At 36.4% G+C, this 14,321-nt stretch overlaps 2 protein-coding genes across 2 annotated transcripts; one reads left to right on the top strand and one right to left on the bottom strand.

Annotated features, from left to right (window-relative positions):
- On the top strand, positions 5,509–8,375 carry LOC18770490 (plant intracellular Ras-group-related LRR protein 4). The gene is made up of 4 exons (XM_020568609.1): positions 5,509–6,436; positions 6,565–7,478; positions 7,571–7,761; positions 8,042–8,375. Exons 1-3 carry the CDS (start codon positions 5,782–5,784, stop codon positions 7,715–7,717), a joined length of 1,716 nt encoding a protein of 571 aa, XP_020424198.1. The 5' UTR covers positions 5,509–5,781; the 3' UTR covers positions 7,718–7,761; positions 8,042–8,375.
- On the bottom strand, positions 11,733–12,187 carry LOC18771458 (protein RADIALIS-like 4). Its single transcript, XM_020569029.1, has 2 exons — positions 12,177–12,187; positions 11,733–12,060 (listed from the first exon to the last, which is right to left on the bottom strand). Exons 1-2 carry the CDS (start codon positions 12,185–12,187, stop codon positions 11,733–11,735), a joined length of 339 nt encoding a protein of 112 aa, XP_020424618.1.

Below are 14,321 nucleotides of genomic sequence, written 5' to 3'. Positions count from 1 at the left end.
GACCCACATTAATAAGTATATATGTAATCGGTAAAATAATTGAACCTACTTGTAAAGAAGATGAACTACTGGTAAAATAATTTCATGAAAGAATTTCGAGAATTAATGAGCAAAAGAATTTAGGAACAAAAACATTTAACGGATCCAAAAATCGAATTAAATCCCAACAAGCCAAAGCACCAAATATTTCTCAACCCTCCCTTCCTCCCTCATTGAAATAGTCATATTATTCATATCTTGAGGGATTGGCCAAAACAAACTTCCCACAGGTCCCCTGCTCATCCGCAACAGCATTAATATTTCATCATATAAACACACATATGGTTTCAAGATAATTAACATAAAGTTTTAGAACCCATCATTAATCAATGACACACCCAAAGGCCAATGCTTTCTTATATTTTTCAATCCCAAATTAGCTTTCATATCCATGGCGACCACTCTCATGAAGGAAATAATCAACAATCAACCATCAACAACTATAAAAATTCGTCTATACTAAAATTTTAAACAACGTTCAACCTGTATATCCATCAAACTCTTTTACAGTGAAGCCAACTTTCTCAAACTTGCCTTCCTCATTGCTTTCTCTGAACTTCAAATAATCTGTTACCACTTCCTCTTTGGTTTTTCATGTCAGTCTGCATGCCAAGCCCTTCAACTCCTTGTTATGAAACAGTCTGTGGGAGGGAGTAGTTGATTATTCTCAGGTAACCCTGATGGGAAATTCAGAATCGAAAAATTCCGTCACAAAGTTTTCTCCTAAGCTCATCAGTTTAACTTCTGTTATTCTCTTTGATAGCTCTGTCATTTTGCTTCCATACTCTTTTAAGTATCTCAATGGAAATAGAATAACAAACCAACAAACATGAAAAGATTTATGCTGTACTTGACACTTGTGCTTGAGAGTCATATAAAATGCTAATGTGCTATTATTATTAATTACCTGAATTCTGAACTCTGCTGCTTGAGAAGAACTTTGGCTGAATTCTGTGCTGAAGCAAACAAGTCTGGTCCAGACACACACACTCGGAGACTCTCAAAGAAAGGAGAAGCAGTGAAATGAGGAGTGAGAGTGTTAATCTTTGATGACTCTAGAGGAAGGCTGAAAAAATGGTTTGAGATGGACTATACCTTCCTGTAGAGATCTTATACCAGCCGAGCGGGTATACTCTGCGAATATAATATTTAAAACATATAGCCGAGCGGCTATACTCTATCAATAGAATTCTTTAACAGTATAGCCGAACGGCTATACCCATTAAATTGCATAATCTGAATTTCTCTTTTTTAATTACTTTAATTAGTAGTTATGTTTTGATTATTATTTACTTACTGAATAATTAGTATTTAAATGTTTGAATATATTTTATTTTTATTCAATAATATGTGAGTATTGTGTGTATAATACTGGTATTGTTTGTGTATTATTGAAAATTTTGTAAAAAATACTTGTATTGAACATGAAAAATATGTACATCCATATACAATACGTGCACTACATGTTTGCTTTATATATATATATATATATATATATATAAAAACTTGAATTTTATTGAGTCTTTGAGATGAATACAGAAATTGGAAGTATTATTAAAAAATACATACGTACGTGTATAATATGAGTATTAAACGGGAAAATGGCAAACTCTTTATACGAGTAATAATAACTATGAGAAAGTAAAAAAATAAAAAATAAAAAATAGAGACTCGGGCAATGGCCTAATAGTAATGGATCATGCCATAAACTACTTTTATAGATAAGCGAAAATCAGTGAAAAATAATTACAAAAAGGATTGGGGTAGATATTTACAGATATAGCCGTGCGGCTATACGATTTATTTTACAAATTAAAAAAAAGCGGCGTATAGCCAACCGGCTATACTGTTTAAATATAGTATTTACAGAGTATAGCCGCGCGGCTATACTATTTTAAACTTTTTAAAAAAAGACGCATGTTAGTATAGCCTCTCGGCTATACTATTTTAAATATTTTTTAAAAAAAAAGACGTGATTTTTTTATAAATAATATAGCCGCTCGGCTATACTCTGTAAAGAGAAATTTTTTTTTTTTACTGACTTTGAAGAAAACCGTTAATAAAATTGCCTCAGCTCATAGGCCAGGGAAAAATCTTCGTTGCTGAAGAATTGGTGAGGTCCAACGGCCCATAACACATCAAAACAACAAGGTTCTGGATGTCGTAGATGAGGCTTAAGTCCAATCATTTTGGGCCAAGTGAACATGACTCCAGTCTGTAAAGCTTACTAGCATGCTCATTCAATACTCCCGTACCCAAAAGGTTTTTTTTTTTTTTTTTTTTTTTCCATATAAAAAAAGATTAATAATAGTGTTTTTTATAAATTATTTGGTCACTGGAAAAAATATATAGCCAAATTGGTCACTGTGTTTCCAAAAATTTATAATTTATAGACATTCTCTTAAGTGCAGTTATTAATTAATTTTTTAAGAAGCACATCCTTGAGTTAAGGTATATTGTGCTATTACGATTTACAAATTGAACTTGGGTTAAAATCGAAATTGTGAGGTATAAAGAAAATAAAAAAGGCCAAATAAAATTAAAATGAAATCAACAACTTACGAATATATTTTGGTGCTCCATATAACATTGATTACGTCTCCGTGCTATCTGAAGTCACAACACGGTTCTCACTCAATTGATTCAAGCTTCAATATTGCATCCCATCTGTGACATTGTAACTCACAATTTCGATTTCAACCCAATATTTCTCTCAATTTGTTAAACGCTAATCGCACAATTTACCATAACGCATTGAGTTGGAGAAAGAAGACTGAACATGCTTCCTAAACAAAATAAATAAAATTGCACTAAATGGAAGTTAACAAAAGATAATGGAATATCTATAAATTTTAAACTTTGGGAAACATAATGACCAATTTGGCTAAAAAAATTATCAATGACCAAATTGCATTTTCATGTAAAACCCATGACACCTTGACTAACAATTATCGCTCAAATTATTAAGAGTAGTTATCATGCACCGAAATACGAGGTTCAATTCCATCTTCCTCATTATTACTCGTATCGAACTAATATAACAACCGAAGTATAATACATACAATTATATTGGTGTATACAACGAGTCACTCACATTCAAATTTTCACATATCAGTCACATAATTAGTTCCTATGAGAGAATAATCTTCTTGCACTTGTCATGTAATCAGTTAGTGTGGGGGAATTGTTTGTATACCAAATTTAAATTGGAGAAAGATTTTGTTTTCTCAAATAAGTGAGAAGGCCAATGGGACAGAAGTGATACCAGTGTCATAGTCAACAAGTGAAAAAGGGAAAGGACACATTGGACAAGAGAAAAGCAGAGCATGTGAGGGGATGGAGAGGAGAGTCCTCCTCACTCACACTATGATAGTAGCAGTTACCAGAAATCTATCATCCATCGCGAAACCAAAATTATTTTAAAAAATTAAATTAAAAACAAAGGGAAAAAAGAAGATGTAGATAAAACGGTTATGGCGTGAGCAGTAATTGCCAGCTGGATACGGTTGGACATCCAATTTTCCAACCCATGATCCATGAAGCAACAACAGCAACACGTGTCACACATCCCAACGTGGACACCTGGACACTGCATTTACTGCACAGCCCCCCCACCCCAATGAACCCAATCCAATCCCACTCGTTGGTTGTCCGTTGGACTAGCAGCCCCACCAGCTTATATAGCCCAGGTCTCCCATAATATCCAATTCAACAACCGCCTATTTTCCCCTTTGGCCTGTGTGTAAAATATACATTAACGGTCGCAATTTAATGAGGCTTGATAGATAATTATTTTATAGGAAACTTAAAATAATTGTGGTTCCTTCCTTGTGGTTATTCTGGCTGCTCATGTTAGTGGTCCTTTCAGGTCCCGTTTCTTTAGTGCTTAGTTGTTTTCTTTTTGATCCTGTTTGGTTAATAAAAAAAGAGATTTGAGAATACAAAATTAATTATTTTTTCATGTTTGATAAGTCCAGATATGAGAAATGATTGTCTCACACGTAGGAAAGTAGGAGGGAAAATGAATTCCTCCTACGAATTTGGGTTTTGTTTTCTCTCTTTATGAGAACGTTTGGGAAAATGAGTCAACATTAAGTACACATTCTTCTTGAGAATTTTGTCCCAATTAATAATTTAGAATTACAGTATATCATTAAATGCATTTTTTATTTGATTTAATATATGTATAATTGAAAAATTATACAAATTTTGTTTTCCATTCATACTCAAAACAAACATGGAAAATAAAATAAAATGATATCTCCCAATTACTTTTCCTGTATTAACAAACATGGGAAAAGAATATTCCATTTCTTATTATTTGGGAAATGACATGGAAAGTGATTTCCTCTCAAATTTGTTCCGTGAACCAAATAGGGCCTTTGTGTTTGGGCATTAGCCTCTTTATTATAAAATAATAATAATAATAATAATTATAGTTAGTACTGAAATACGAACATGTGGTTTCTTACATGTGTTATATAAGTGGATATTTGTTGTTACTATATTATAACAATAACACGTAAACAAGTTATATCTTGCAAACAAAACTTTAGTACCATAAAGTAATTTATTAAAAAATAGAAATTGAAATTTCTACTAATATTAGACAGAAAATCATCATTAAATTAAGAGCTACTTGATCAGAGTAATATTGTTCTAATTCAAAAATGGCAATTACGGATTATATTTCCAATAAAAATGACATAAACTTGTTAATTATAGAGTGCAAACAATTTTAGCGATGGGTCAAATTCATTCACGAGCGGCCGATGGAAAGCTTTCAATTTGACGTGTATGCCCCTCGCTTCCGTCTTGTTTTGGACCGGGTGTGTGGGGGGGTTTGCGTTGCGTGGGTCCTACGTCAAGGGAGTGCAATAAATAGTTTAATTTGATTAATTAAAGCCTAAAACAAACGGCGCTTAGCAGTTTTGCACAGGAGGGTAATTTTGGAAATTCTGGTGGTGGTGGTCGTGGGAGCTGACAGTCCCCCCTGATAACCGATCAGTCCATGAGTCATAATCGGTTTCACGCTACAATATATAGCCATCAAAAAAATCAAATTTCTCTTTTTATATTTAGACAAAAAATTCTCTTGTAGTCCCTTTTTGTTTGTTGACTTTTTTCATTTTGGTCCCCATAATTTTAATTTTTACAATTTATCAATATAATTGATATTTACAATTCAAGGACACATCCCAATTTTCATTCGAAATATTCCTTCATGTCAAGTACAGACACTTACCGCATTACGAAATCAAACGAAAATTTAAACGTGTGCTTAGACGTTAATTAATATCAAACTACATAAATTAAGTTGCATAAATTAAAACAACACAAACTAAAGCGGAAAAATTCAATAAAATACAAGGACTAGAAAGAGACTTTTGCCTTTTATTTTTTAGTAAAGAAAATTTTCTTTTCTCTTATATATAAAAATAAAAAAATCCGCCAAAGAAGATTGAGAGAGAGAGAGAGAGAGAGAGAGAGAGAGAGAGAGCATGGAAATAGCTGGATTTGTAAGACGACGACGCAAGAGAGAGTCTTAGAATTGATTTCAGGCAAAGCCCCGAACTCAACTACTTGTCTTTTTGCCTCCAAATTTCGTAACCAGCCACCCCACTCTCTACTCTCCACTCCACGCCCTCCTCCTCCTCCCACTGCCCCATTTGCCCAACTTCACATCTTCAACACCCAAAATCCAAAGTCTGATTTTTTATTTGCTTACAGAAGCGAATAAGAATGGAAACGACGGCGTTTCAGTCAGTGGACCAAGTGGTGGAAGAGATCATGAGAATTCACAGATCTTTGCCGGCGAGGCCAGGCGTGGACGAGGTGGAAGCCGCCGTGGCTCTGGTTCAGAATGTGGAGAAGGAAGACCAGGCCAGGCTCGACGCCATTGCCAGGCAGACCAAGACATTGCAAGTCCCCGAAGAGCTATTCATGGTGTTGCAGGAGATGCAGAGGAGCTTGGTCTACTTCCACAGCAAGGAGCAGAAGCGGGAGGCCTTGAAATTGCTCGATCTTGAAAACCTCCACAACCTGTTCGATGATTTCATTCAGAGAGCTTCAACTTGCGTCGCTTCTCCCAATTCTACTTCTTCTTCTTCTGCGAAGAAAACGACGACCATGATTTCGAATTCGAATTCCGTTTCTGCGGTTCCACACAAGCCCTCTCCTTCTTCTGCCTCTGCTGCGCATGTGTTCCACTCTGACAACAACGAAATTGTTGCTAAGTCTTCTTCAGTCAGAGTGAGCAGAGACGACAGTTTTATGGTCAACAAGGCCAAGAAACAGTTCTTCGTTGATGGAATTGGGGCTCGGCCTGCTGTTTCTTCCACACCCCAGATAGTCGATTCGTCTCTGAAGCCTGGTTCTGCTCTCAATTCAACTGGAGGTGGGTATCTATCATCTTACACTATAATATTTCTTTTAATTTATTGGTTTGAATTGGTTGTTGGGGTCTCTGCTTATTTAGACAATGTGGGGTTTGTTGTTTGATTGTTTGTGTTTCGTGGTTTATAGGTCAGGAGAGTGAGAAATTGAGTCTAATAAAGCTAGCGAGTCTAATTGAAGTCTTGGCCAAGAAAGGAACTAAAGATCTTAATCTTCGCAACAAGTTGATGGATCAAATTGAATGGCTGCCCGACTCAATAGGAAAGCTTTCTAGATTGGTCTCCCTTGATTTGTCTGAAAACCGGATTTTGGTCCTCCCATCCACCATTGGAGGTCTTTCCTCCTTGACCAAATTGGATTTGCATTCAAACAGGATTGCTCAGCTGCCTGACGCTATTGGAGATCTTCTTAGCCTTGTCTCTCTAGACCTTAGTGCAAATGACTTGACTGCTCTGCCTGCTACCTTTGGCCGATTGGTGCGTCTTGAAGAGCTCGATTTGAGCTCAAATAGTCTCCCTGCGCTTCCTGACTCAATTGGGTCCCTTGCTAGCCTCAAGATATTGAATGTGGAGACCAATGATATTGAAGAAATTCCACATACTATCGGTCATTGTTCCTCGCTTAAAGAGCTCCGTGCAGACTATAACAGGCTTAAAGCACTTCCTGAAGCTGTGGGAAAGATTGAGAGCCTGGAGGTTTTGTCTGTGCGTTACAATAACATCAAACAGTTGCCCACAACCGTGTCGTCTCTATTGAGCCTGAGGGAGCTGGATGTAAGTTTCAATGAGCTTGAGTCTGTGCCTGAGAACTTGTGTTTTGCCACCTCACTGGTCAAGATGAACATTGGAAACAACTTTGCTGATCTGAGATACCTACCAAGGTCTATTGGGAACCTTGAGATGCTTGAAGAGTTGGATATCAGTAACAACCAGATACGGGTTCTCCCTGACTCCTTCAGGATGCTCACGCGACTGCGTGTTCTGCGTGTTGAAGAAAACCCTCTTGAAGTGCCACCAAGACACATTGCCGAAAAGGGGGCACAAGTAAGTTTCCTCTGTTGTGTTGACCTTCTTTTGTCAAATAGGTCCTGTAGGTTTTATCTCAAGGCTAACTGTACTTTCTTGGCGCATCTTAGGCTGTTGTTCAATACATGACTGAGCTTGTCGTGAAAAGAGAAGTTAAAGCACAACCTGCTAAGCAGAAGAAGACTTGGGCTCAAATCTGCTTCTTCTCGCGGTCAAACAAAAGGAAGCGCAGCGGTGGAGATTATGTGAAGGCCTGAATAATCATTGAATTGCTGACAAGAGACACGATAATTTCAATCGAGTAAGTTGTCAAAACAATATTATGGTGAATTGACTTATTTACTATAAAAATGGAATTTATGCATATTACTTTTGCCTAGTTCACTAACAACATGAATGAAAAACTCTTTGACCCTACTGTGGTGGCACCATCTTCATCCCCTTTTTAGGACTTTGTTTTTCTGGCTTGTGAGCGTGTATGATTAAAAATATCTTAACTAGTACTACTAGGGCCAATTTGATGAAGTTTGCAGTGACTTTCTTTTGCCACTCATGCACCTTTCTTATTGTTTTTCTCACAGGAACACCAGCTATTAGCAGGCTAGATGAAAAATGAGACTACGAATCAACGTCAACTAATGCGGTGGGTTTCTAAAATTGTTCCATTGACTCTTGCATACCAAATTGTATATCTGTTTTTTCCTGTTATTTTTTACAATTTTTTTTTTCGTCCATCTGTATTTCTGTTGTCTCTGTGTCAAATGAGGTGTACAATTCAGCCGGCATATAGGAGAAAAGAAAAAATGTTGTACTCTGTATATCACCTCCATTGTTTATGATATCTCCGTGTATCACCAACCACTTGTAATAGAATTTGTTTCCATTCAAAGAGAATTTAGAATCTTTTTATGTTCACTTCATTGTTGCTGATTTAGTAAATTTGACCTTTTGATGGGATCTGGGTACCAAAAGTCTTGACCTATCAATAGGATGGAGGATCTTGATCCAAGCTTCTGACTCAGAACTTAGGAATATCCCCTGGAGCCACTACCATCCATTTAGGAAGTACTGCTTCCAAAATACAGATGGATGCCTAATTCTTACTTAATAGGTTTTGTTTCTTCTTCTTCTTCTTTTTTTTTTTTTTTTGTGGGTCAAACTACTTAATAGGTTGTTGCTTTGCTCCCAGTTCCGTTCCATATTCTTTCTGAGTAGAGTTGCATTCAGATGCTTCAGTTAAAACAGTTGCAGCTTCAAAAAAAGAAGCAAACCCTGTATATCTCAAGCATGGAAACTGAAGTGGGGAAGCAGGGTTTTTACTGGAAGGAGGTGAAATTTCGTATGGGATATTTAGGTTTGGTGATTTGGAAATTACTATGGTAAATTGCATGGTGTTGAAGTTGGTCGCTTAGTTAAAACAATTGTACTTAGATGTTGGAGTAATGAGGCAGTCGCCATCTATTAGAAGATTTACTCATGCATTCGAGATTCAAAATTTGATTCCTCCTCTTCTAATATCACTTGCATTAAACAAAAGAAAATCAGAGAAGAAACCCGTACTTTTTCGAATTTTATGGGTCGGTTAGCCCTCCAAATGAAGAAAAAGGCAAAAATCCAAATCCAACTATATATAATCGCATCACCATCAAAATTCTATCATATTCACATGTCTCACCTCACTTCTTTACAGCTCATCTCATGGGTGGGATGAATTGAAAAAGAAAAGAAAACCCTAGTTTCCAGGAAGGTCCATTGAAGCCTGAAGACCACCACCTTCCCTGGGACCCTTGACCACTGTGAGGCCCTACCAGGCAAGGAAAAGACTAAAATGGTGTGGGCCAATATAGATTCAGGTGGTTGGCATTTTAGACGAAAATATATCAAATCTGGCATTTGTCAATTTTATTACACGAGGACCCAGAGGTGGTGTGGCATGCATGTTACAGGTTTACAGCCCCTGTTGGGTTGTTGATATATAGGGAACAACAGCTCCACAATGCGTTTTCCTGCACCCAACCTAAGCATATGTTCACGACCAGAGGGGCTTAAGCCTATTAAATTCGCCTAAGTTTTGGCAAGCATCTGGCTCTTTGCCCATGTGAAACAGCCGTGGCCATTTCATAAAAAAAAATTACTTACGTATTGTAATTATCATCATCATCAGATGATTGAGGGGTACTTTTTGCACTTAACTTGTAACTTGTATGGGGTTAACATAATCTCATTTCTATGATTGGGGCACTTTGAGGCGGTAATGTTTTAATACGTGCGCATCTCTTGAATGATAGGCAAAAGGTGGTGGATGTGGCTCAAATGAATACGTTTGACTGGAAATATTATAATGTTATTTGGGTGGCTTTTCTTCACCTGAGAAGATGTGGATAAAACCATACCCAATTTTTCTTTCTTGCTCTCGTGGCTACACTGTGCAGATTACATATGGACACTCTGTTCATTTGTTTGGTAACTGTCAATGTTATTGAAGCACGAGAATCACGAAAGAAACAAATATCTATTGATTTCTTTTTATATTATACATCAATTTTTGTCATTGGCTACATGTTTTTATCTGGAGTAGAACGGCAGACAGATTACTAGCTGGATATGGAAAATCCATCATGAGATTATGAATTTCTTAATCCAAAAAATTAGTTATATAATAATATATCACTTCCGTGAAACTTTTAAAATACAATACAAGATTACGTTTTAAATTTTGGCCTTTCAATATAAAAATTCTAACTCCAACATTGATAGCGTTACAGCTCAAGCACCATGTTAAGACGATAAATAAATAAGCTAGATAAATAGAAGAAGATATAAAAAAAAACCCCAATAAACTCGATTATTCAATCAAGCTATTAACCCAAAGACAAATTTTGAGGAAAATGGTTAAAATTGGTTTTAAAGTTAGACTTGGCACTTTTTTGTGAAAGTAAGCCACATGTCCAGCATTATTGCGCCGAGCTTACAAGGCTTGGCATTTGCACAAGAAATTTAGCGAGAGCCAACTAATACGACGTAGTCTTGATGACTATGCAGTATGCACAATCTGAATTGTGGCTGCGATTAGATTGGGCCTATCACAGTGATCTTGGAAAGTATGGCTTAAAAGACTTATTGGGCCCGAGCCCATTAAGCTAATTTTGACCAAATTTTGTTTTTGGGTTTTTGCTGCCCAAGACGACCCCTAAGAGCAGCTCCACCGCTGCTATCAAACTGGGCAAAAGGCCCCCTGGCAAGCCCAATATGGCTCCAGCGCAGGAAATCCAGCTCAGGCAAAGCATGGGACCCACCAGCCCGAGCAAGCCCACAGGCAGAAATTGACTGGGCTGTTGCCCTCGGGCTGCTGACGTCAGCAGCTGATTTTCAATTTTTTTTTTACTGTTGGACCCACCAGCCCACATTGCCCAATGATTACAAGCCATGTGGCTTCTCCAGGAGCCTCTGATCATAAAATCTTGCACAATCCAACGGTTGTCCAATTTTTGGCTAAAAAAAATTGAAAAAAATATCAAAAAATTCTGGAAATTTTTTCTATACATACCTACCAATATTATTCACTTTCCACACCAATTTTAATTTCAAAATTTTATCCGAAAATATTATCTTGATTTTTAGGTGAGAATTTTACGATAAATATTAACACTTGAGAAACGAAAATCTTATCCGAAAAGCTTATCAAAATCAATGGTTTAAGTATAAAAAATAAAAAATAAATTTAAGTGAATAGTAATTGCCTTAGACTTAGCCCTCATGGATGGAACCACAAATAGCAAGGCTGACACTATTCATGTGAATAGTGGCAGCCCTTGCTTGCCCTTGCCCTTGCCCTAGACTTAGCCCTTATGGGTGGAGATGCTCTAACACAAGCAGCCTCCAAGCATTTTGATGGGTTTTTGCTGCCCAAGACGACCCCTAGGGTTGATTAACGCGAAGGAAGTACTTCTGGGCATGACTTGCAACTTGAGTTGGGGTCCTTGTTACTACGCAGAACCTGGAAATGCTCCTCCAATCTCCCTTCCCATATTGCTCTAACCCCTTCAAGAACAACCTGTTCATATATATATATATATATAAATCACCCCAAAACAATTTACACATGAATTTTGTTCATATATATATACACATAAATAGAAATCATGCTAAAAAGTTAAAAATGAAAATTTTGAAAGCTAGCTAGTTAACCACGAGCAAGTTACTTATTTTGTCAGATTATCATACTGTAAATCAGAATCATAACTTTGTAAGAGGCGAATATATATTATATACTTACTTGTGTTCATGCTTGGTCCATGGAGTACGTTTCCTTCTGAATGGTTTTGTTGTAACTTTGCTTTCAATACTAATCTTGTTGTACTCGGGCACAGCTATATGACCTGATTCAATCATCAAAATGTCTTCAAATAATGCTTCGAAGTGCTTCTTAACTTGTGCAACAGTTTTCCCAGGAACCCTAGTTCTTAGTTTCTGAAAGAGGTATGGGGCATCAAGATTGAGCTCTGTGAGAGCATTTTCAAACCTCTTGTTCTCATCGAAGGTCCATTGATCGTCATTAGGTTTTTCAGGTTGGGGTGGTTGGGATAAGTTGTTCGAGAACCTACTAGGGTAACATAGAGGACCCTTAGAAAAACATAATGTTTCCATAATTAATTAGCCAAAGCTAGTGAGTTCGACGAAGAGAAGAAACATCAATTGATCCTCGCTCTTATATACCGTGGATACATACGGAGTTATTATTGCCACTCCAAATAAGTCATTCTATATTCATAAAGATATAATTAATTTCTTACCTTAATTATATTTTCATGAAAAAGGAGTGCCGGAGCACTGGATGCATATCCACGACTTATATGTGTGCTTGGTTTCATATGTATACATATAAACGCTGATGCAAACTTACCAAAAACTTTAGGTAAATTTTATTGTCCAAGTTCATACTATGATTTGGCGATGAATTGGACATTTTAAAGTGTCATTGTAACACTCATGACGATGTAATTTCTTACCTTATTTTTCATAAAAGAGGAGTGCACTGAGTCTCGTAACAGTTACATGATACATATCCAAATGTCATACATGCACTTAGTTCATGTATACATATAAGAACTTATGCAAACTTACCAAAAAAGTTGATAAATCTTAGTGTCTAAATTCATGAAGGACAAAACTGCTATGATTTGGCGGTGAATCATCCATATATGTATTCGTCTTCATACGCTCCACCTTACTTCGAACAGCCAAGAAAACCCATATCTAAGATGTTAACCAAGAAAATAATTAATGAAAAAAAGATAAGATATGCAAGGATAAAGTTGTTCTTTAATTATTTTTGAGAAATGAAGAAAACGCAAATTAAACCAACAATTAATATGTAAATATTAGATAATAATTACTAAATAATTAATCATTTTATATTGAGAAAAGTGAAGAAACACAAATGAAATAAAAATAAAATGCTGCAATTTGGGATAGCGGATGAATCTTGTTGTCATAAAAGGATATACTACATAAAAAATGGTAGAATTCATTCTTAAAGAAGAGAGTAGAATTCAAATACTTTGACAAATGACTAATGAGTACTTAAACATTAATATTCTTATGAAATATTAATTAAACTAAAATGCTTCAACATATATTATCTATTCTAATGATGATTATAATCATTTTATAACGGTCACTTCTCTTTCGCGCGCTCTTCTTACGTATATAACTTTTTTTCAAAAGTTTCGATGAGTGCTCTTGATTTGAATCCTTAAGTTATAGTTAATTTATAACAGTCAATTTCCCTTTCGCGCCCTTCTCTCATACATATCTCGTTTTGAAATCCTTCATAAACTCATATTAAGATAAATTAAGAGTTTTGAGTCCTACAGTTCGCTATATTGAAAATATAACCTCAACAAGAAAAGAAAAAAGGGATTAAAACTAAAAAGCTAGATGAGTTCTCATTACGGCAGGATCTACATCACATAAAAGGACACTTGATAACCAAAAAGAAAAACATCACACACAATGACTAATGCTGGCCTAGTGCAGCATTCTCAGAACAAAAAACACCAAAACCAAAAACTAATAAACCACACACAAATCACCCCTAAAATCAAGATCAAAAAAAAAAAAAAAAAGAACATAACCCAATAGGACATAAACGAGCCTGAATATCCTTATTATTCTAGCTGGTGCCCCCACGACCTAAGGTGAGCTCTAGGTTGAGCTCTTCCTCTTCCATTTCATTGTCTCTCTCAAACTCAGGCAGCGCAAGACTGATTTTAATAGGCTCAGGTTCCTCAGCCAAAGCACGGAGGCTCACCGGCATCTCGGGCTCCACAGGTGGAGTAGTTTTAGCACTCCTTTCATCTGAAGAAGCCTCCAGGGGGAAAAAAAGGGAGGTGTACTTGTCCAGCTTTTGAAGAGACATAGAGTTTGAACCAGATGCTGCTGGAGTTGCCATGGCTGCAGGAACAGGGGGCTTTGAGCTTGATGAATAATTATCAGGTAGTGGTAAGTTCATATCCATTTCACGAGGAGGAATGATTGTTGGTAATTGCTTTGTCCTCTTGAAGCCCAAGTTATATAGAAATGGTTTCAGGAGACGCATAAAGAAAGACTCAGCATATATGGCAACTTGATGTGGGGTCTTAGTTGACACAAACTCCTTAGCAATTGTGGACCAGCTCCCCAGGCCATGTTTTATCACTCCCACTAGAAATAACCTAGAAAATAATAATTAATGAACCTCCAATTTAAGCACATACATGTGTAACTTGGATGCGAGTACTTAAATGTGTGAAAAATAAGAGTTATTTACAATAACACTCTCTGAGATTTTCGGCTTTTTTATAAATTTTTTTTTGGGAT

Source organism: Prunus persica, chromosome G7 (genome assembly GCF_000346465.2).
Source record: "Prunus persica cultivar Lovell chromosome G7, Prunus_persica_NCBIv2, whole genome shotgun sequence".
In the NCBI taxonomy this organism is placed as follows: domain Eukaryota; kingdom Viridiplantae; phylum Streptophyta; class Magnoliopsida; order Rosales; family Rosaceae; genus Prunus; species Prunus persica.
Note: the sequence above shows the minus strand (reverse complement) of the source record. Positions and strands in the feature narration are given on the sequence as shown.

Coding starts and splice junctions, on each gene's coding strand:
- LOC18770490 (XM_020568609.1), top strand. CDS start 5,782: ATGGAAACGACGGCGTTTCAGTCAGTGGACCAAGTGGTGGAAGAGATC. Junction 6,437..6,564: donor TGCTCTCAATTCAACTGGAG/GTGGGTATCTAT, acceptor CGTGGTTTATAG/GTCAGGAGAGTGAGAAATTG. Junction 7,479..7,570: donor TTGCCGAAAAGGGGGCACAA/GTAAGTTTCCTC, acceptor GGCGCATCTTAG/GCTGTTGTTCAATACATGAC.